This window comes from Electrophorus electricus, chromosome 16 (assembly GCF_013358815.1).
Source record: "Electrophorus electricus isolate fEleEle1 chromosome 16, fEleEle1.pri, whole genome shotgun sequence".
Taxonomy (NCBI): domain Eukaryota; kingdom Metazoa; phylum Chordata; class Actinopteri; order Gymnotiformes; family Gymnotidae; genus Electrophorus; species Electrophorus electricus.
In genome coordinates, this window is record NC_049550.1 from 14,925,241 (window position 1) to 14,949,194 (window position 23,954).

Here is a 23,954-nt window from a genome sequence, read left to right on the forward strand (position 1 = left end):
CACATGCACAGAAACACACACACACACACACACACACACACACACACACACGCACACATACAGAGGCAAATAGCTCACGTGCACAGAAACACACACACACACACACACACACACACACACACACACACACACACACACACACACAAAAAAGCTGCTTCCATGCACCCACCAGTACTGTAGGTGGCAATGTGCACCAATTTTTTTCTTTAAAATACACCACAGAGTAACTGACAATCCCAACTAAACAAGCATAGCTAGGACTGTCCAAACATCACACTAACAAAGACTACACTCAAAAACTATTCAGGAATGCGCAGTTTAATATGAAAAAGTAAGTTTTATTTAGCTGACGCTGATTTCAATTAATATCAAGATCCAAGTTACATAGGCAATATTTTCTCCTTGTTCTGTTTAGCAAGACAATGAAAGATTCTTGACCCTGTGCTGTTTGCTGAACATGGCCGGCAATCCAACAATGATGGAAGCATCGATAACATCAGTGTGTGTGGTGGGCATGCTCTGTGCTATCGGGACGTCCCTGCTACTACTCGCAGTGTGCTGTGCTGTAGCACACGCAGCCCTGGGCCCCATGGGGCTATCACTTGCCTTAAGGAAGCTGTGGGATTCTGTAGGAGTGATTTGGGCTAGCTGTGGCCTGCTAATACTGTCAGTGCTTGGCTCAGTGGCGGCTGCAGCAGCTGTCAGGATGGTGGGTGCCGAGGGTGTAGCTGCCGGCGGCGTTGCAGCAGCTGCAGGAGCTGTGGTGGTAGTTAAAGTGTGGACAGCAGCCCGAAGAGCCAGGGAGTGGGTGGAGGCAGTTGTAGCAGCCAGCGCTCTTGGGGTGGGGGGCTCGGCACTCTGCTATGTGCTGTTGGAGCTGGGGCTGACTGAGGTGGAGGCGGGCATGGTCGCTGGGGCTAGCGCTCTGCTAGGAGAAGCTACAGGAACAGCGTATGAAGTAACGCTGGGACTGACGGTAGTGGCGCTGCTGGTCTGGCTAACCGGTCGAAACCGGCCCAGAAGAAAGAGGGAACAGAGAAGAAGAGAGAGAGGGAAAGAGAACCTCTCTAATGCGCACAACTCTCAACACACAGTTAAAACTCTGTGGTGGATGTTATGATATATATTATAGATTTTCCCCCTCTGCATTGGTTGTTTACTTAATTTTTCCACATCATATTTTAACGTGAATGTTTGTAATGCTTTCATATTCTCATAATAAGTACTACAGAATAAGGCCTACGCCACACAAATCTTCTATTGATAAAACACCCAAGTGCCGGTTTTAATTTGCTTTTCCAAATTGACAATGAAAGAATTCTGACATGATGTTTGATATTTTTCACATAGGCTGTAATGTTTTTAGGTTTAAGTGATAACAGGCAGAGTGTGTGTACAATACTGTAGAATACTGAAAATAATTAATTTAATGCTTCAAGAGTTAAAGCAATGTTAAATTTGCTTTACATGCTTCCAGACAGAAAGATGGAAAACAGAAAGAGGGAAAGAGGCATGTTATGCCTGTTTTAGCATCATGATATTGGCTACGTGATTCAGTTAGAACTGACCTCCATATTCACCTACTGTGTTTTTTAACACTGATGTCTTTGATTAATTATCAAGCTCATTTTCAAAAATGAGTTTTAAGATCAACAAGCACCAAATATTCCATTGCAAGAAACATACACCCAGTCCGGTCTCTGATCCCAACCCTCTCCTGTCCCACACAGTCTCCAGTTGCCACATAGGACCCTGCTTCTGCTCGTCACCATGTGGGTTTCCTCCTTTTTCTCCTCGGCTCATCCGTCTCTCACCATGTTCTTGTCCCCAGCCTGAATCCTGATGCGCTGGTGCCAGTCTCGGGTTTGCTCACCAACCGATATGTTAAGGTAGGGGGGTGGTAGTGTAACAGCCCCCTCTCCAATGTTCTCCTCCTCTGTGCAATGGGGACGGCCATGTGTTTGTTTCCACTCTGTTTCTGTGTCAACCATGCGCCTTGTGTTTACGCTCCGCTTCCCTCATGTTGCTATGGCCCCACTGTGTCCTGTTGCCTGCCCAATTCCCATGTGGATTTCCATAAAATATGGAACTAGAAGTATTTGAATAGTTTAACACCCTCTTTATTTTAGTCTCTAATTCCCATGTGATGGTTATTAGTTGTGTACTTTTATTATTAGATCATGTCAGGCTTTACAAGACTTATTTTTGCTGGACACAATAGAAAACAGACTTTATTTTTAAGCTTAATAGTGTGCATGATTGTTCATGATGCTGACTTTTTTTGAAGTTGCAGTTATTATAGTGGCATTTATATGGACTAGAAAGTATTTATGATTGAAGAGCTCTGTGATATAACCAGAATATTGGATGTATTAGTTTGTGTGTGAGATGGGCTGCCTGCAGTGTCACATGCTGCAAAATGTTTGCTGATAAAGTCCCTTCCATTGTCTTCTGTGTTACCTATTTTCCCTCTGCAATTGTGCCCACCGCTGCTGTAATTTCTTCATGTCAACAAGCCTGCAGGAAGCAATTGTTGGGGTTGTTACAGTGTGAGTATGTGTGTGTGTGTGTGTGTGTGTGTGTGTGTGTGTGTGTGTGTGTGTGTGTGTGTGTGTGTTTGCGCGCGCATGACTACATGATATTAAGCCACTATATAATACTGAGTCCAAATGGTCCTGCTGTACCTAATATGGACGCACTATAAACGTTGGCCTTACATCTACGACCCCAATCACAATGAGCTGAGTGATGGGTAGGGTGATAGGAAGTGAAACGACAATGGCATGGTTTTCAGTCTGAGTAAAAAGACCTGCTTTGGTTAGAGTAGGTGAACAGCAAGAGAGACAGCGTGGACAGTGTTTTCTATGTATATGAATAAGTTATTTTTTAATATTAATGTTTTGTTGTAGGAGTCAAAACCTGTTCTCCTCCGACATAATGTAGCCCATATGAGGAGAGTATATGTGTAAGGGGTCCCTTGGTTGATGTGCAGGGGGGAGCAGAGTGAGCCCCTGCTTATATGAGTGCCTTGCAAGGGCCACTTGTTGGGCGCAGGTGTTTGCGTTGCGTAAGCCAAACTTTGCCGGTAAGCGGTATGTCAAACGGGTTTCTTCTTATTTCCTTTTGATCTCTCCTCTCCTTATTTTTTCAGGGTAATCGTTCTCCCCTCCTTCTTTGTTAAAAACAAAAGAGAAAAGACCTTTTGTTTCTATTCCCTTTCCCTGTTTCCTGTTTTACATATTATTCGGATTACACGCCAGTAGATTGGTGTTGTTCTCTTGTCCCACCCTTTTCTCTGCACTACTCTAACTCCCCTGGCCTCTGGTCTCTATTCTGTGGTGTACTGGTTAGCATTCAGCGCCACAACTATGGCAGGCACATGTTTAGTCCCTGTCAGGGTGTGATTGACAAGGAGAATTATTCACTTTTGTACTACCGTTCTGCCCAGCCTGGTGAGGATCTCTTTCATTCCCATTCCAAACTCTCCTTTCTCTTTCAAGTTATCTCACAGTCCCAGAGTGTAGTAAGTCATGCTGTCTGCTTTAGCACCTGCTTCCTTGGTTCGAAACCCTTAACGCCTTTTTTCCCCTTAACTGCTTCCCCAATTCTCCTCTATCTGTACCGTTCATTGGTTCCGTAATATTCACCTGTTACTCCCCTTCCTGTACTGTTCGTGGTTGCCTAATCTTCACCAGTTACTCCCATATTTGCAACAGAGTCCACACTGGTGGTTTGCCACCTAACCCTAATGCAACATGGCAACTGTCCCTCAGAATATTCATTTTGTTCTTCTTGGACTGCACAACTGCATGACACAACTGCATGACACAAGATTTGGAACAGTGGACTGGAAAGGTTTTAGGACTGGGCTTTGACAAATCCTGATTCTTTAAAAAAAAAATTTTTTTTAATTTTTTTTATAAAGTGCAACATGTAATGTGGTATTACAAATTTAATGATTAATTCATTTATATACCATGTAGTGCCTTATATAAAACCCAAAATTGCTTTAAAATTCATTACAAAATATTTTGATGAATGCAGATCATTTTTTACCCTTAGGACAAAGGGAGAATGCAGAATGTTAAGGAAGCACAAGGGTTAACATGCACGGTAACATATTGTGATAAAACATTTTATAGGACATCATCTTAGAAACAGAGCTAAGATTTATAGATCATCCAGTGCAATAGTGGAAAATTACAGCAATACAGAAAAAAAGGATATCCCATGCAGATGAAGGTTTGTGCTGCAAAAGGATGAATTATATATATAATTATAATTAACTATTTTATTCTTACTCATAGCTTATCATTCCAAACCAAAAAGATTTTATTACTTTCACTTTATTTATTACTTCCACTTCCAAGAAATTCCCATGACAAGAAAACATTGTTTCTCTGTCACTTACCAGCATTCTAACCTGCCTAATGGACATTCAGACCCATTAGGTCCAGGAAATTACATTTTAGATGTATATGTGTAAGCTTTGTTAGTTTAGTGAATGAAAAAAAAGTTATATTATCTTAGTTTTCCCCCAAACAAGTAGATAATGCTTTTCAGATCATCATACTGTTGCATAATATAACAAAGACATGCTATTGTCACAAAATAGGAGTGATATTGTTTTTAGGGGTTGTCTGCTATGCTGATCTCAGACACCAGAGGGAGGCACAGAGCTTCTTTCTTGCATTGGTTTGGTTTTAAGTCTGCGACAGAAACTGAGCTGTTCTGCTTGTCCAGTATGTCTAAACGCCCAGGAACAGACGTTTTATATAATGTTTTCCAGATATCTAATAGAGATAATATTGATAAAGGAAAAAAAAAAGTCATGTTGGCACTACTGTTTTACATTTTGCTCTGTTTCCCTGTGTCATTTAAACAAAACCCAGCTGATAGGGGGATCATACAGGGTAAGATTGGCTAAGGAGGAAAGTGGAGTTCAGTTTGATAAAGCACCAATACTTAGACAGGATTCTGTAAGACAGACAAACACCTGTGAAGTCAAAGACTTGGTATTTTGATATGTATGACAGTGGTATTGTACTAAGCATAGGCATTAAAATACAAAATTATTTCATAAATTAAACATAAAAATAAATACTAACCAAGGCATTCTCCTCACTGTTTGTCTCTAGTGTAGTTATAAGTTGTGCTGCACCACAGGGTGGAAAAATTAATACCAACACACTAATAATTTCCACTTTAAATGAATGGAAGTTCCCAGAGCTCCTCTAGAATGAAACTGTATGAAACTGTCAGTAAAATCTGATCAGAACCAAAATGCTAAAGTTTCATATATAAGAGAAATATAAAGTGATTGTGTTGCCACTCAGAATCAGTGTAATAAGAGATCTATAAGAGAACTATAATAGTTTGGCTAAAGTGGGTGATGACTTGTTTGGGTGATTTGAGGTTTTGTTTTGCCTTTATTATAGAGGTGTACAAGTTTATTCAGGTGTGTTTCTATACAGGTGTGTTGGAAGGAATTATTTGTTGGAGTTGCATTTCATGTTCGTTCTGGTGGTGGTGGGGGTTGTAGTATATGAGGAAATTTTTAATTCAGAAGGTTATTAGTGACGTGCAACTGCAGCATTCATTTCCTTTGAATAGTGCTAATTACAGCCTCAAGCCAGATCCCATAAGTCACAACTCATTCTGAGTTTCACTGAGTAAATTGGTCTGCTCCTACAATGGTTTTTAACTTTAACAATGACAGGCAGAAAAAAAATCGATATACAAAATAATATAGCTATATAATCTGATAAATTGTTGTGACCCTTATATGTTGATTAGAGTTATCAAATTGGAGGGAGTGATGTTTTCTAGATAAACATATGCTTATGCAGTACCCAAGCCTTTGTTCATAAGTAAAAAAATTTTTTTTATAACAAAATACACATTTAATTAACATATACAGAAACATACATGTTTGAAACTTCATTTTATTAACCTGCAGAATTAGTTTGTCTTATTATTGTTTATAATAATAATAATAATAAATGAAAGTACTGACAACAATAATGACAAATAAGGCAGCAAGTTCTTTTTTTATGGCAGCTGAGATTTCTCTCATTTTTCTGTATGATTTTTCTTGTAAGATCCTCATTTTCCATCCTAAGAAAACTCCCACAACCAGTGCTGCAAACACCACGCAAACAACAGGCAGTATGTTACCGCTATGTTCAGTTACGGGAGTCACTGGAACACAATCATATATACAAAACAACTATTAGAAACACAGGCATTTTTACAAACACATTTTTATAAAACAATGTTTTCTTATGGAAAGATTGTATTGTTTTAAGCAGAAATTATGTTTAAAATAAAACAATCAAATAACTCAAAAACATGCAAAGATGTTCTGGCAGTGATGACGCAAAGCCTATTTACTGTTTTTAGATAACTATGATGTAATAATAGAACATAGTATCCTACAGAGCCAATATCAATGAGAGTTTAAAATAATGGGAAAATGAAACTTACTTGTGTGTTAGCTTAGAATATTTTCCAAATGCCTTCACCTTAATTCTGCAACCTAAAGGTTATGCATACATAAGTAGTACATTAGCATATCTGAGATACATTAAATATAAACATGCATCCGCACTGCATTTTATTAGTACTTATCACTGACACCATGCTGAAACACATCATGCTGAAAGTCTCTCTCTCTCTCACGCTCTCTCTCTCTCTCTCTCTCTCTCTCTCTCTCTCTCTCTCTCTCTCTCTCTCTCTCTCTCTCTTTCTTGCTGTATATCTTAACTAAACTGAAATAAATGGTTAATGTAGCCTATATTTTAGTGAATCCAGAAATCCACTGCTGTCAATTTTCTTATGTGGACAAATAGTCTCCTCTCAACTGTTAGTAGGCTAGCCACCGTTTTCAACATATGCCAGGAAGACAATAACACTACTACTAGCACAGCATCCAAATGATGAATCAAATTAGAACAAAGCATAAAGTGTTATATTTACTTGTTTAAGCCTTTCAGCACCCACAAATAACTTTTCAATTATGGTGATAGCGCTGTTTCCGAGTTTATAAAAAACTACCAACACTCATATGTAAAACATTAGACACAACTGCTAACTTTCTGCTGATTTCCTCAGAAAAGAAAGTGAAAGTTAAGGTAATGACTCAAAAGCAATCAGCAAACCAGGAAGCGCAGGGAAGGTCAAAGTGTACAAAATGCGAATGAGAAAGAAAGTTCAACTTGTCATCATGATATTGGACTGTCCATTTAGATGAAAGCTGCCAAATATAATACATAAAATAAATAAAAAAAACAATAAACTCAAAAGCTGAAGGGGAAGGTCTTTATAGGTGATAAAATACATGGAAATGAATACAAAGGTAGCATTGGTTTTATTTATTTTTTAAAAAGTTTTTATTAGTGAAGAATGAGAACATGAATGCATATGCTTCAATTAGGAATCCATTAAAAGTAAAACTAGTTATTTATTTCATTAGTTAGTCATTTAGAATTAGGTGAGCAAAAACAAATGAAAAAAAACATTGACACAGGAACCACAAAATAATCAACAAAATGGAATTAACAACCTTTTGATTATAGCTAATCTAAAACAAATAATTCCAGCAATAGCATGTCACCCCCTAGCGAATTGTGATTTTATTAAGATTTTTAGTGAGTGATTTTTCTCCTTTAAATAGCTTGTTGGTGAATGCATGAGTAAGGCATTAAATGTTCAAGCATCAAAATTACTTTTAATCTCTTAGCTGTTATGTTACTATTGCTCTTCACAGATTAATTTTGTATAAAATTAATAAATAAGTTTAAATGCATACTTACTTATGATGGAGCATCTCATCATATTAACAAATCTACAACCATCAATAATGTACATTCTGAGTGATATAAATTCAAATCCAGAAGTCATATGCATTAAATCATAATGTAATATAAATTTGAAAAAACAAAAACGAAAACTTGTAGCATCTTCGGTAAACACTACAAAGTTCATTATCATTTTAGAATTTCTGAGTGCAAATAATAGTCATGATACTCTGGCTAAGTGAGTTTCCTATCTTTAAATTCATGTATGAGGACAGCTGTTTGTCACTGTTTTTAGTTTCCAATCCACCAACCACATCAGTGTTCTGCTTTGTCTTTAGCTTTAACAGTCCTGCGAACAGCCAGGTGTCCCAATAAATAAATAAATAAACAATAATAAAAAAATAAATAAAAATAAAATAAAATTATATATATATATATATATATATATATATATATATATATATATATATATATATATATATATATTTTTTTTTTTTTAATGATATTTATTTGTCCTAAGCCCCCTGCTCTACTCACTGTACACCTACGACTGCACAGCCACTTCCAGCTCCACCATCATTGTCAGGTTTGCTGACGACACCGTTGTGATGGGCCTGATCTCGGACAACGACGAGAGGGCCTACCTGGAGGAGATTAAGCACCTGGAAAACTGGTGCCAGGAAAATAATCTCCTCCTGAATGTCAGTAAAACAAAGGAGCTGATTGTGGATTGCAGCAAGAAGCAGGAGCGGCACTACCAACCTGTGAGGATCAGTGGAACCACGGTGGAGAGAGTAGATAGTTTCAGGTACCTTGGTGTTCACATCTCACAGGACCTGTCCTGGTCCCGCCATACCAACTCCCTGGCAAAGAAGGCTCGTCAGCGTCTTTACCACCTCAGATGCCTAAGAGACTTCAGACTGCCCTCCAAGGTACTGCGGAACTTCTACACCTGCACTATCGAGAGCATCCTCACGGGGAACATCACAGTCTGGTTTGGGAATAGCACCAAGCAGGACAGACAAGCACTCTAAAGGGTAGTGTGTTCAGCAGAGCGCATCACTCACACGGAACTTCCTGACCTGCAGACCATCTACTACAAGCGGTGCCAGACCAAGGCCAGGAGGATTGTGAAGGATCCCACCCATCCCAATAATAGGCTCTTCTCTCTGTTGAGGTCAGGGAGGCGCTTTCGCTCCCTGAAAACCAAGACAGAGAGACTGAAGAGGAGCTTCTTCCCACGGGCCATTCGGGCCCTGAATCAGGGAAACTGATAAACTGTGGGGACCACCACCACCATGTAACATAACTGTATATATATTCAATAACTGTATATATATTAAATTACCACCATGTAACATAAAAACTGTAAATGTCTTTTTACAAAATGGATCTGTACATTGTGTACATACATATATACACAACCATATACATTGTACATTGTGTATATAAACAATATACATATATTGTACATGAATTGTTAATATATTTTTGTACATATATAGAATATATATTCCTCTATGCACCCATGTTTTCTTTTTCCTCAGTTTGGACAGAGCCCTCTCAACCATTTCACTACGAGTTATATTGTGTATGACTATGTATGTGACAAATAAATGAAACTTGAAACTTCAAACAAGTTGAGTTTTGGGTTTTGTATTGAGGCCTTTCTGGGAATTCACCATAAAAAGAAAAGAATAAAAGACATATACTTTTAACAGTTTTATTCCATAGTCATCAAATCTGGTTCACATGACATGATAAATGAAAAGCATTACAACATACAGATTAACTTGAGGATCTCATTATTAATACCTAAACTGGTCACTTGTGTTAACTAACTAAACTAATAAACTAATACAAATCTAATAAAATCAAAAGCTATAATTCCATCTACCTGATTTCCATCTAATACTATGAGTTAAAACAATGAGAAATGGTCCCTTATCTTGTCAGCAATAAATGTGATAGAAAAGAAAGAAAAAGGAACAAGAGAATTAAAACATGTTTTCAAGCACAATAAAATAACATCATAGAGTAAAACAGAGAACATAATATAATCCAAAGAACAAAATGATGCAATCCAAAGAACATAATAATGTAATTTAAGGGTTATTCTCAATATACCTGGACTCTACTTGAACTTGTGACAGAATTTGCTGTTTTAACACATACAGAGTCCAACTGTTAAGTGATTACGTGATTATTATACCTGAAAAAAGGAAAATAAAAAGTACATTATGAATTCTGATTCCTGGATTTCCTCCTGGAAGAACACTTATGGAAGCCAGTGAGTTGAATGTCAGGAGTGGTAAAACCTTGCTCTGTTTTAGGGTTTAATCCTTGTTATGATGGGTGTGGTCCCTCATTCTGGATCTGAGGATGTTCTGCTCATTGTGACAGTCCCCAAGGAAAGGGGGAGACGGTTCACCTTGAGGGTTAATCCACAATGAAAAGATATTTCCACTATAACACACACACTACAATTAGTGTTAGTGGACTGTCTAACATATATGTGATTACTCTGCTCAAGAATGGAAAAGCTCTTAGATGTTTGTCCTTTAAATTTGTCATTCAGGTACCAGAGTACAGTACAATTTCTGCCTTGCTCCTCTGTGCCATCTAATATTAAGCACTTGAGATGGAAGTCTAGCATTGCTTATTACAGTGAAGTGTCAGTGGTGCAATTGGGGATTCTTTAGGCTGTCACCTGAGCAGAATATTAACTGAATGTGTCCATTTCTTCCTCCTCCTCCTTCTTAGACTGCACCTTTAAAAACAATAGTCTGTGTTCATTATGTGGATAACAGTGTGTATGAGATTCGCAGTGAACAGTTCAGAGAAAGTGAAAAAGGAACATATAACATATAATTTTTTTCTAGCTGACAGATTTTTGAAAAACGTTCTGTTTTTTTAACAAAATCCTCTTTTCTCGGTACGTGCTGTTCAAAATCATGGCTATTTCTGTTTTGCATGTGTTTCACCAAATCCCCAAACTGTTTACACAAGATTTCCCAAATTTCTCTATAGTCTGGGCAATTGCTTGATTTTCTTTTCTCTGATTTTGTTATTTTCTCTGATGTTTGACTCTGATCATTTTTATTGCTTTCTGATTGTAAATTGATGTCTGTAGCATGCTTTGGTTTGGGCACTGATGCAGTGTATTTGCCTCCTTCACAGTTTACAATAAAGATGACCAACTCTCCTCTTACTCTTGTCTTCTGAGCATCCTCTGAATCATGAGATACTTTTTTTTCCATCTCCAGGTTGATCAATGGTTGCTGCTTTTGTTTCCTGAAGATTCCATGAATCCTGATGTGTGTTATTTTTTTTTTCCCATCTCCAGGTTGATCAATGGTTGCTGCTTTTGTTTCCTGAAGATTCCATGAATCCTGATGTGTGTTATTTTTTTTTTCCCATCTCCAGGTTGATCAATGGTTGCTTTTGTTTCCTGAAGATTCCATGAATCCTGATGTGTGTGTGTTTTTCTTTTCCATCTCCAGGTTGATCAATGGTTGCTGCTTTTGTTTCCTGAAGATTCCATGAATCCTGATGTATTTTTTTTCTGTATTCTTTTACCTTTGTGTTTTTGAAGGTGTGTATGATAAGCTTCTCTCCCTCATTAATTAATTCACAGGAAAAATCTTCTGTAATTATTCCATATATGTTTTTGTTTTTTTTTATTTCTTGTGTCTCTCAGTGAAAACCTCAGAACCAGCTACAATTGTCTTGAAATAATCACTGGAGTTTAGTGACCTCAGCACTGTTCCAGGTTCAGTACAGTTGAATGTACAAGTTTCAGAATTATTATTTTTTGAGCAGAACTTGAAGGAATGTTGATGTGCTGTTGCCATCTAAAAAAACATAAATTTTGTTAAAATTGTTACTAACTGCCATTATTGCTAGTGATCTTTCCAAAAATGTTTTTTTTTAATAAATTACTGTCACAGTGCATCAGGCACTCAGCTCAAAGTACACACACACACACACACACACACACACACACACACACACCTGCCCCACTACCAATTATACAGAATAGTGATCACTTCCACCTGTGCCTTGTTTGTTTAAGACCACAGTAACCCAGGTCCAGTGCTGTGCATTTCCTCTTGACTCTCACATTGCTGATGCTGCAACTGTGTTCTGCCAACAGTGTTTCGCTGAGCTTCTAAACTCACCTGACTTGAGCCTTTAATATTTTCTGAGCCTTTTCTTTGCTTTTTGCTTTTAATGTTTGCTAACTTGCCAACTATCAGATTATGGATATCTCAGTTCCTACCTACAGTCTTATATACAGTAGCAGGTAAAATAATGTGGCAAAATTTAATCCAAACTTTTTACCCTTGGACTTTAATTTCGATAATTAAATAGCATTTATAATCTAGAAATTATTATTTAATTTCTATACATGTGCAGAAACAATATTTTCAACAAAGATTTACAGTTACAGAAATGTTACTTCAAAGACAGCCTTATCCCATTTCATAAATAATCACAAATAATCTTCTTTTTAGTTTAGAAAACTATAACACATTCAATGAAATGGACTTCTAAACATACAATAGAATGTGAACCCTATGCAGTGTTTTGCCAAAAATATGCCAGGGTTTTGATCGAATGAACATTATAATACATCTGGCATTAAACACCACGTCTGGCATTAAACACCACAAATTTCTACAGCAAATTTGTCAGCAACACAGTCTGAACATGCAGAATAGACAATTGGGATTTTACCCCGTTTCATAGCTGAAATTCCAATGTAGCCAGAATTAAAAGAGGATGTATTTCCTGGCAAGTGGTCTGTCATAAAAAACATCGTCTTGTAACTTTCATTCTGTTGTAGCTCAAAGTTATTTTCGCCATATAGACGTGAATAACCAGTTTATGTTTCCTGCATAGGTTTCATGGATGTAACAGCATAAAATGTACACACGTCATTTTTAAAATACTGAAATAAAACGCTCTGTGTTGACTGTGTTGGCTTACACGTTTGATCAGTATATAATTAAAATAAACGAGGATTACCTCTGCTTTCAGCTGAAAGTCTTGCTTTTAGTTCTACTCTGTAAATGTAATGTTTCCAGGAACGAGGCCTGAGGCAGAATGCAAATGCAGGAGGCTCTTTGACGGTGATAGCGCCAATAACTCTAAACACAACCAAACATACCAAAATAACTGACAACATGGGAAACAAACAGTAAATCAGTGGTTTCCTTCACAGTTTACCAACATGTGTGATCTTGCTGATTCATTTCGATATCGAACTAAAGAAAGCGGGGATTGCTTCCCGGGAAGGGGTTGCTTCACACGCCGAGGGTGTTGAATTTGACACAACATGCCGTCTGTTGAAATCATGAGTCAGACTGCTTTGCTTGAAGACTACATAATTATATAAAGGCTATGCGATATATAATTGTACAGTCCTATTTCTCAAACTGGCTTTGTTGCAAGTACATTTTCAACACATTAATAACTGATAGAATTATATATGTTGAGACATATTGTTTTGCTCACAGAAAAATATTGCATTTTATTTATATGGGTACAATCTATAAAACCTAGTTGCAGGCTACAAAAAAATATTTGGTATGTTGTTGTTGTTATTGTTAATAACACGGAGTAGGAAAGCCCTCTGCAGTGATAAAGATAATACACAGTGAAAAATAGTATACAGCTACATTTAGCATCGGTGTTGTTCACTGTTCACTAGTTTACTGTTGATAGACTATCCAAGTTCGACATGCCTAAATATGTTACTATACAAACTCATACACTGCGCCCAGCCTCGTCTCCTCCCGTTCCTCTATGTTCAGTGCCAACTTCCTGTTAATAACCTGTCAAACATTACTCATTTTATTTATTTATGTATTTATTGGGGGTGGTTTAAGAAGACGCCTCAAATGAGAGATAATTGTATGTTCAGTTTTATGTTGTTAACCCTAAATCCACTTCAGAGGGAGTAAAAGCCTTTATTACTGTGACTTATTCATATTTTTGCAGCACAATCTATTCAATCTTTAACAAATGACATCATAAGCGCCAACACTTTGACCTAACTTATCTGAAGCAGATGCGTCCTTTGTTCAGTCTAGCAGGCTAGATAGCTAATCTTTTCCTGAATACTTTATGGCTAGTTATGGCCATCGAAAGAAAAACTGTTTGGCTGGATTTTTATCAGACATCCTTTAAGTTTTGTTCCATCATCTTAGATAAAGCAAAAGGAATCTAGACCGATTCGACATCTAGGCTCTGGTTCGACAGTGTTCATCAGCTCGGGAACCCACATCTGGCCTGCATTTGTCTGTTATGAGCTACCATAGCTGCAAGTAAGCTGTGACTAAACCAGTCAGAGTGCAGGAGTCTGCCTAGGTCCAGTTATAAGGAATTTGTGTTGAAGAGTCTCGTTGTACTCACTTGTTTCTCAATGTTGTTAATTAAATGAAGTCAACGGTTCATTTTTGAGTCTCCATTGTCATTTGACACAACGCTAAGACTCTACAGGTAAATGGATAGCCTCTGTCCTCAAAGCATAACATTGCAGTATCCTATTCTTTAGCACCATGTGTCCCGTACACCGACATATAACAGCAACAGAAGTTGCAACACTGAAATAAGCATGAAAGAACTTGCCTTTTGCGTCTGCTACAAACCGCACAAGACATGGGTGTGGATCATAATTCAGCTATAAACAAGATTCTCTGAAACGTATTTAGGTGTCTGATCAACAACATATTAGCTATAATATGTGAAGAAATAAAGAACCAGCTTATGATCTTACTTATAACAATGACGCTGTATAATCATACTTGCAACAAAGTCTGTTATTAGAGAGAGTAGCAACATTCATATCTGACATACAGTAAAATAATACATGTACTGCATGTTCAGATACTTACTGTAAACTGTAGAGAAGCCGGCGGGTGTAAGATATAAAGTGTTCTTGCCTTCTGGATGTTCAATGAATCTAAGTATTCTCCTACTCCTTTCCACTGATATGCATAGGAGTTTATATTTACGCAACCATTTCCTGTAAATTCTTTACTTTCTCGGATGAACTGTCAGGCTGCTCATGAGTCAGACTTCTAGGACTGACCCAGTTTCTGTCATATTTCAACACGTTAGTCATATTGTTGCTCAGTTTACGGGTGGCACTTGCATTTTATTTATATGGAAACAAGCTTAGAAACAGGCTACAAAAATGATTATTGTTGGTATTATTACTCTTGTTGTTATGAGAACTCAGATCAGATCAGATGGGGCCCGGAATGTTAGGAAAGAAATCCTGTGATTGTTTCTCCTGTTGTGTGTCGTTGGGACTGGCAGAGTGCCACTATCCAGTACCTAGGAACCAAGGTAGTATGCACAAGTCAACCACATCACAACCAATAAGGCCAACATGACCAGCGACAGTTGTCCCCACTGGCACCCATCACGTGACATAATACAGAAAATTAATTAAATAAAGAAAAATAATTAAGTGGGCAGGGGAAAGGTGGGTCAATAATAAAAAGAAGGCAAAGTCAAAAGAAAATTTTTTTAAAAAGTGTGCTCAGAAGTAAAAGGGAAAAAGAGGGACTATGCATGCGGGAACATGCGGGAACATGTGTAGATGTAGGGAAAGGGCTTCCAATCGTTGCTTGAAAGCTCCAATTGTGGGTGCCATGACAACGTCCTCAGGGAGGGAGGTCCACGAATCTATAACCCGCCTAGAGGGCCAAGCCTCAGGTCTTATGCAGTCAGACCTGGGCTTAGTCAGTTTCAAAGAATGTCCCTGAAGGGCTGGTAAGGGAGCTGGTGTAAATAGCCAAGTTAGGTCAGATCCAGTCTTATGAGTGAGTATACGATAGGTGAGTATTGGGTCACCTGGAAGCCGCCTATAGTGCAAGGAGAATGTCCCTAGGGTTTTGCATGCCGCACACCATCTTGGTACCAACCTGTAAAAAGCGCTCCGGGGCCATTTTGTCCCTCATGAGACAAGGTGGATTCTCCAGAACACAATATTCCAGCTGTGACCTGACAAATACCAAGAATATCCTAACAAATATGTCACCGGTGATTTTACCGAAGTCCCTACAAACCATCCATAGAACATGGAAACCCTTCGTGGCTGAATCCTGCCATTGATCACTAGCCTTGAAATCACCAGAAAGGGTGAAGCCTGGGTCTTTGGTCTGGCTGACAGAGGGGATATTAACTGTTCAGAGCCGATATCTTGTTGCAGGCAATTTGGGATCAACACGCAGTACAGAACACTTCTCCCGGTTGATCAGTAACTCCCTTGTTGCCACCAACCCCAGAGCCGATCTAGGGCACTCTGTAAGTTATCCACCCCCTCCCCAGGTTTGTCCACAGGAGCCCATAGTTTAAGGTCATCCACAAACAACAGGGATGACAAACCCAGGGCCTTGGGGATATCATTCACATACAAGGAAAACAGTATGGGTCCAAGTACAGACCCTTGAGGGACCCCACTAATAACAGCAATCCTAGATGACATGCTAGTGCCAACATGAACACACTGTTCTCTACCATCGAGGAAGGCCAAAATCCAGTCCAGCAACCTGCCACATATACCAAAGGTTCTCAATTTAAAACAAAGTCTTTGATGTGGAACCTTATCAAATGCCTTACAAATGTCTATTAAGACTACATCCATGGCATGGTCCTGTTCAACCATGTTGGCCCACATCTCCTTGGCAGACAGCAAGTTTGTAAGGCAGGAATATCCCTTCTGAAAACCATGCTGAATATCACTCAGTAGATGGTGTCTAGATAGGTAATCCTCCAGCAGCTCATGAACGATCCTCTCCATTAGCTTGACAATAATACTGGTCAAGCTAACTGGCCTATAGTTTACCGGTTGGCTTTTCTCGCCTTTTTTGAAAACTGGACAGATCACAGCTTCCCGGTTGACCTTAGGTAAGGCAGCGGAATCGAACAATTTCCGATTTCTGATACACTGCTGCCACAGTTCAAATGCTAATTCCTTCAAGAGTTTAGGATGGAATCCGTCTGGCCCTGATGCTTTTGATGGATTCAGATCCAGTAGGGCCTTGAGCACCCTACCATCTAAAAACTCCACACCACATAGTGAGTGATCTGCTGGCGAGAAAGCAGCCACAATATCTAATGGCAGTGGCGATTCCAATGCAAAAGTAGTGGCATATTATTTCCCCAGCACACACGCCTTTCCAAGTTGGTAAAAACTGGGGTATCATCATCACCCAAAAGAACCGGAATAGAGTCCACTCTGGCCCCACGTGCTTTGATGTACGAGAAAAATCACTTAGGGTTCATTGCAGCTGACCCAGCTAACTCACTTTCATATTGTAACCGAGAGGCTCGCAAGAGCCTTTTACACATTGACCTCACACTCCTGTAGCCTTCCCAGGTGATACTGGTTGGGGCCCTTACATAGCACTTCCACTGTTTGGCATGCCTACAAAGACTCTTACTCTCTACGTAACCGATCCATGGTGGCTTGGCAGTTGCTTCCCTAGCAGACCATAGCAGTATGTAAGGTGAAGATACATAGCTCAAGGACTGTACAAATTTGTCCCATGCAGTGTCTGCAGTGTCAGAATCGGTGATGGAGCAGGGTGTCTCTCTAGCCTTATCTCTCATGGCTGGGAAGTCAGCCTTCCATATATTTGGTCACTGTATCCGACCATCATTCCTTAGTCTCGTCAGGTTGCATCTAAACAGCAACACTGCTTGGTCACTGTATCCTAGCAGTTGCCCATAGGACCTATCACCTACTGATTTAGCAAACACCAGATCTAAAATCGATGGCAATTGCTCACTCTTAAACCTAGTTGGTTTGTCGACAAACTGCCTCAATGGACTTTCGAGTGTGAACTCAAGAAGCCTATTCGCAAAGGTGCTAGACCCTAGGGAAGTTGTCAGAGCCCTCCAGCATATCTCAGGAGAATTAAAGTTCCCTAGAATCAAACACCTATTCGATGCATGTGACCTCAAACAATTAAAGACCACAGTGTCCAGGCTATCTGGACTTCTGTATAAAACCACGATGCTGATACTACTTGGATGAACATTAGCAGTCAAGGCCACAGCTTGAACTGTATTGTTAGCACATGCATACATAATGACCCTACCCACGTCAATGTCAGATTTAACGCTACTCCTCCTCCATGATGTGGGGCTGGTCTGTCAGCTCTAACCAAAGTCTTATCTAACCAAATAGTTAGATAAGCTCACCTCACTATTGTGAATACGGGATGTGAGCTACGTTTCGGTCACTGCAATGACATCTGGTTTGAAGTCATCTACCAGTTGGCCTAATTCGTGCATCTTATTACCTCTGCTACGTACGTTCGTTGGAACTACATTAAGTAGACGTCTACCACGGTACTCGGGTCGTGCGCCACCAATATCGGCTGTGACAGGGTAGTAGTGAACTGTCAGCACACCACCCGAAAACCCACAAGGGTAAGGCCTTGTTCATCCACGCCACAATGTGCCCTCAGATCCTTAAGTGCCTCTATGCATTTTAATCTGTCATTAAGAGGTAAATCCTCTTGCAGACTGAGGTCAGAGCCCTTCAGCTTTAAGGAAAATTGTAGAAGCGATTTGCATTCATCAGGACTCGAGAGAGCTACTCTGAGCAGTCTCGGTTTGGACTCCGCAGCCTTTGGCAGAGTGTTACTAAGCCTTGTAAGTATACGACCTGTGACCCCTGGGTGACCTGGAGGCATTAGATTGAAAATTGCGGTATTGCAGTGGTTAAGTGATGCGGGAGGTTTCTTTTTAATATGACCTGATGAGCTGTTTTATGGTCTAGTTTAGGAGCCGGTTGCATCCAGAATGTCATCAGTCTGTTATTAATTGTATTGATGAAATGATTTATGCACGTGTGTGTTGGTGACTACGTTGGTGACTATGAGTGTCAGCGAAGTCCTTTGCAATTGAAACTCAGAACAAGATTACCTGCTCATTGTGTTTAATTTGATTGTTTTTAAATTGTAATAAGGTAGTGTTGGTTTTTTAAAATGGCACATGGCAGCACCAGTTACAATATGGTACCTTTTAATAAAATTGTTTAAGATGTTTGATGCAACTTGGCTGAAACAATCTTGACAGAGGTATTTTTAGTTCAGTCTGTCAAGCAGGAGTGCTAGCTAGCTATCCTTTTTCTGAAACTCTTATAACAATTTAGCTAGTGGGCCAATGACACAAGGTGATGAGAAACAAGGTAGTTCTAATTAAGTTAGCTCATAGGCAGACTTAACTATGGAACTAATTAATTTAATTCTTAGTACCATAAGTCCCAAATTTAAACTTGGCAGAGAAGTTCGGAACTGCAAACCTTTATGATTAACCTTTATGTTATCTTTGAACAGCGCGATTGTAACATAGATGAAATATACATATTGCAATATTATAATTACACAAACGTTTTCTTCATAAAATAGCTTGTACTGGTATAGTGTAGCTGTGTTGGAGCATTCCTCCCCATCAGAATCAGAATAAGGCTTTATTGGTCTAGTGTGCTCACGCATACAAGGAATTTATTCTTGGTTACTGTAACGAATGAACACACACACAAGGAAGAGGATCCAATTACAAGAGGTTTTATTAGTGAAATCAAACAGATCTGTGGGGTCAGGCACGTATTCGTGGTGAGGTTGTTCCAAGGTCGATAACACGGGGCTGAGTCCTGGGGGTGTCCAGGGGTCAGGCGGGAGACGAGGTGTAAAAAACAGGCAGAAGTCAAAAACCAGGTGGACCAATATGATTCTAGAACTCTCAGTACACCCCATGGAGTAGCAATACTTCACAACGTGAATGCAAGAGGAGGCGTAGTAATGAGGAGAATGAGGATCAGTTGCGTGTTAGTACTCTGGTGAATCAGATCGGAGGTGTGTGCGAGCAGACATGGCAGTGCAGTGCCGAGTGTGGTTTCTGGGGTTCATTATCGTTACAGTAGCTCAGTCCGCATGGTTGCATGTACACAATACAACAAAAGACAGTTCCACAACACACACATACACACACAGTCATAGTCATACTTTTTAACTTTACATGTGCATCAATTGTTAAGAGTTCTGAGTGCAGGTGTTGGGAGATGCCATTATAAAATGATGAAGTAAAAATAAATAAGTAGATTGGCAGGCAAAAGGTAGGGCAGAAAAGTGCAGATAAAGGTGAAGTACTATGAAATGATCAAGATGAAATTAAATGTTTAGGTGTGTGATTATGTGTGTTATGGGGAGTTTATATGCATTTAGGTATTAAACTATTCATGACTTTGATGGCATATGGTAAAACACTTCTCTGTAGCCAGATTGTCATGATCCTCATTTGGCTAAAGTGCCAACCCGAGGGAAAGTGCTGGAACAGGTGATTATCAGGGAGAGGAAGGGTATGCTGTGATTTTCTCCATACACTTACTGATCCTGGAACAGGTGATGACCAGGTCTGTTGTGATGGGTCTGCATGATGGAACACATTGAAAAGCTGAATTCTGATCATCTGTGAGCTCATATGTTGTCAAATGTGCAGTGTCACAAGAACCTCACATTGTCATGGACGAATCATGCAGCCTCCTGTGTTCTGCAGTGCTGTATTTCAGTTCACCATTCAGTAATGCTGATCCATGGTGTATTAATCACTCGTGCAATAAGTTTGCTGGTTTGAAATTAGTGCTATGTCCTCAAGAGAAACTGGTCCTGGATCAGAGCCTTGATTAAACATTGTGACAAAACTTGTTTTTCCAGGTGTGTCAACATTTAGCACAATGCTTGTAAGTGTGTAGAAATTCTATCCCCGCTCCTGAAATGTTCTCATGTCACTTTTTGTTTGGCAGATTAGGTTTAAAAACATGTGCTTTAATGAGGAGGGATGTGTTGCTGTCTGATATTTTATGTAATGGTTGTTTTGTATAAGTAATGGTAGTTTATGTATTGGTAGTTTCATTGATATCTGGGGCAGTGGTACCTCAGTGGTTAAAGTACTCTACTAGTAATCAGAAGGTTGCTGGTGCAACCCCTACCAATGCCAAATTGGGCCCCTGAGCAAGGACTTTAGCCCTCAAGATGTACACAGTCACAATTGTAAGTCAGCCATAAGTGCTTAAAAGACTTATACTTTCCATTAGTTTAAAGTTTCAGTGGACATCAGCAGGGAGGGAGTGATATAATAATAGTACGATGGTGAGCTGTCTAAACGGTGCTAAGCATGAATGTAGTGTTGAGGAATAATGACTGAGTCTTCCAGTGAGCTATAAACAGAGAGAGAACCAAAGAAGGCAAACACGGCACGGGTGCACATGATTAGTGATCAGGTGATTATGATGTGTGTGTGTTAGTGGGCATGTCGCTTGGGTGTGGTGCCAGGCATAGTGCGACATTAAAGCCTGTGAAGAGGTCATTTCCCCAGACATGTAAACCAGCTGGATTTCTGGATACATAGCAAAATATTCTGCATCCAGGTATTTTATATTTTTAATAATACATATAATGCTTCTGTGATCTTTAGGTATTGTTTGCTATATGTATTAATCTTTTTTTTTAGGTTTTAGGATATTTAATCAAGTTGAATGCATTTCAGATACCAATATTCTATTTATTGCATGTTTTGTTGCATGTCTTTTTTTGTTATGTTATGTTGTGAAAACAGCCACTTGTGGAGTCAGAAAAACATGATTGGTTTTACTTGCATGCTTAGGGGAGTCATAGACATAGTCACAACTGTCAAAAGTCAAAACCAAAGAGCAAAGCAACCACTACACAGAAGACAACCAGAGAACCAGAGGAAAAACAAAACAAAACAGGGTGTGATGTCACTTCCAATGGTTCCTGGGAATTGGAGTCCCTGTCAAAGTCTGAGCAGATGAGGCCAGTGAACAACTTGGGGTGGCACACTAAAAATGCTATAGAAGAACTTGTGCACAAGTTAATACAAAGTTAAAGTCACTATATTATATTAGATGATATTCACATGAGATCAGCTGAGGAATCATTAATTCATCATCACCAATATATCAAGAGTGTAGGTATTGATTAAACATGAAGGTGAATTAATAGCTCAGAACAAAGTTTTGTTTTATGTCCAGCACATTGTATTTTTAACCTACAAGCATCTTCCATTTTTTAAATCAAGTCTATTTACTGTAACTTGGCAAGCTTAACATTACTATTAACATTTCTAAAACACTAACCATACAGAAACGAGACTTACTCTACCAAACACATACAAACTCACCAATAGATTACAGCTAAATCTGCTATAGGTTACTAATACTAATAGCTACATTTACTATCACAAATAATATTTTAAACGTATGGGAAACACTGTCATTTGTGTGGCCAGGGGGGTGGCCAGTAACTTTAGTTTTTACATATAAAGATAATAAAGATTTCCTAGATGGAGCCTACTCAGTAGATATTCTGTGTAGCACAGTGCTCTGTCTGTGGGTGGTGACTACAGCACTGCTTTTGGGAGTACCCTGAAAAACAAGGTGGAAAAATGTGAGAGATGCTGAAGAAAACCTGTATAGTCAAATATATCTGAATATGCTGCATGAAAACTTTACGATAATGAAACACATATATAAAACAAAACCCTGAGAATATTGAATGAAACCTAAATATATATTAAATGCATTCCACATATTTACATTACATTCAGTCTTCTCATGTTTTTCCAGATATTCATCTATATTTTGAAGATCATAATCTATTATGTTTTTAATTCCACTGTTTTAAAGCATATTTTAGGTTCATGAAATGTTCAAGAATTAATTTCAACATGCACATACATGGAAAAGAACATGGAGAGTACATGGAGAGTTCATGGAGAAGGAACTAAGTGACCCTGGGTTCTTCCAACCAATGGGTGGGTGGAATAAAAAAAAGTTTAGCACCTGATTTATCTGGTTGTGTAGTCAAAACATAATCACAGCTGTAGATCTAATTTAAAAAATTTAAAGATTAAATTTTTTCTAAGATTATTGTACATCTCAAACAAATTAAAATTTGGACTCATCTTGATTTATTGGGCTTGGGAATTGTTAAACTTTGTCTGACAGAGACAGTTATCACTAAAATTTTAGTGCTGTTAACCTCCAGGTTGTAGATGTAAGATATCCGACAATTGAATATATATGGCTTATACTTATACACCAGAGAGGAATTGAACGGGATACAAAGCAGACTGTATAAAGATGTCCATTTATAGATCCAGGCTTTTGACAGACATGGCTTCCCTGCATATCTCAAACCAGTGGGTGAGTAAGAAAATAATCAAATGTATCATGCTGCGGCTGCAGGAGGGCTCTTTCTGAGTCACAGCAACAAGAATTAGTGTACATGCTTTCATTAATTTAATTTCCATTAATGAAAACACTTTCATCCATCGAGGTTGAAGACAGGCAGCGCTTCCGTCAGCTGTGGAGGAGTGAGGACAAGCAGCGGATTATCCAGGAGAGAATGGAGTTTGGAGGGTGTGTGGTTATTGGGCTTCTGATGGGCTATTTTGTGAGTGGATGGAATGGGTTCACTCCTGGACTGCTCACAGGAATTGGGATTTGGTTTACAGCAGGTCTGATAAGACATGCATGGGGACCATGATAATTGGTACCATAGAAACTTACTGCACTTCTCAGCTGGAGTTTACTTTATACATCAGGATTTATTAAGGGTAATCAAACACTAGGAAACATACATACAGTCATGCACCCAGACAGTGCACACAGTATCACAGGGATAGTAAAATATCTGTAAATAACTGTAAAATAAGTTTCTCCAAACAGCCTGACAGAACAAACCTATGACCTGTTGCTGTGGACTTAGAAATCAATTGCGTGATGATTGTATAGAGGTTGGCAGGGAATGCTCCCCTTCCCACTGTTCACATGGTACGGCCCGCTATGTGCAGTAGGCATTCACTGTCCTATTTGTAACCACGCCTTCCTTGTTAGCGCACATCTGCGCTAGGTAGTTGTAGTAATGTCTGTGTGTATGTAAACTGCTGTGGGAATGTGCATCTTTGTCGGTCTTTGCTCTTGATCCTGTTCCGTGTACATTCAAGTTCCACGTTATGTTTGTGAGCTATGTTCTACGTTGCCCATGTTCATTGTGCCTGTTCTGTGGGAGTGCCACTGTTTGTGTTATTTGTGTTTGGGGTAAA

General features: G+C 39.0%; 1 protein-coding gene and 2 long non-coding RNA genes across 9 annotated transcripts; 1 reads left to right on the forward strand and 2 right to left on the reverse strand.

The window, feature by feature from the left end:
* The first annotated feature begins 237 nt into the window (after nt 1-237).
* Nucleotides 238-23,954, forward strand: LOC113591241. 4 transcript variants are annotated; one of them, XR_004776934.1, is made up of 5 exons: nt 238-331; nt 1,731-1,889; nt 22,534-22,661; nt 22,952-23,052; nt 23,186-23,954. XR_004776934.1 is itself a non-coding variant. In XM_035534580.1 (2 exons), exon 2 carries the CDS (start codon nt 458-460, stop codon nt 1,118-1,120), a length of 663 nt encoding a protein of 220 aa, XP_035390473.1. In that variant the 5' UTR covers nt 238-331; nt 416-457; the 3' UTR covers nt 1,121-1,714. The 4 variants fall into 4 exon arrangements, 1 of the variants encoding a protein (XP_035390473.1); XR_004776935.1 differs by having other exon boundaries at nt 23,004-23,052; XR_003412174.2 differs by lacking the exons at nt 238-331; nt 1,731-1,889 and adding an exon at nt 20,867-21,255.
* On the reverse strand, nt 5,930-7,127 carry LOC113591240. The gene is made up of 3 exons (XR_003412173.2): nt 6,979-7,127; nt 6,487-6,538; nt 5,930-6,201 (listed from the first exon to the last, which is right to left on the reverse strand). It is a non-coding gene; the product is annotated as an uncharacterized LOC113591240 (long non-coding RNA).
* On the reverse strand, nt 9,509-14,831 carry LOC118242638. Of its 4 annotated transcripts, none has more exons than XR_004776974.1 (3): nt 14,702-14,831; nt 10,510-10,569; nt 9,509-10,230 (listed from the first exon to the last, which is right to left on the reverse strand). It is a non-coding gene; the product is annotated as an uncharacterized LOC118242638 (long non-coding RNA). The 4 variants fall into 4 exon arrangements; XR_004776973.1 differs by lacking the exon at nt 14,702-14,831 and adding an exon at nt 12,831-12,991; XR_004776972.1 differs by having other exon boundaries at nt 9,509-10,569.

Excerpts from the sequence above, each read along its gene's own strand:
- LOC113591241 (XM_035534580.1), top strand. The coding sequence starts at position 458 with ATGGCCGGCAATCCAACAATGATGGAAGCATCGATAACATCAGTGTGT.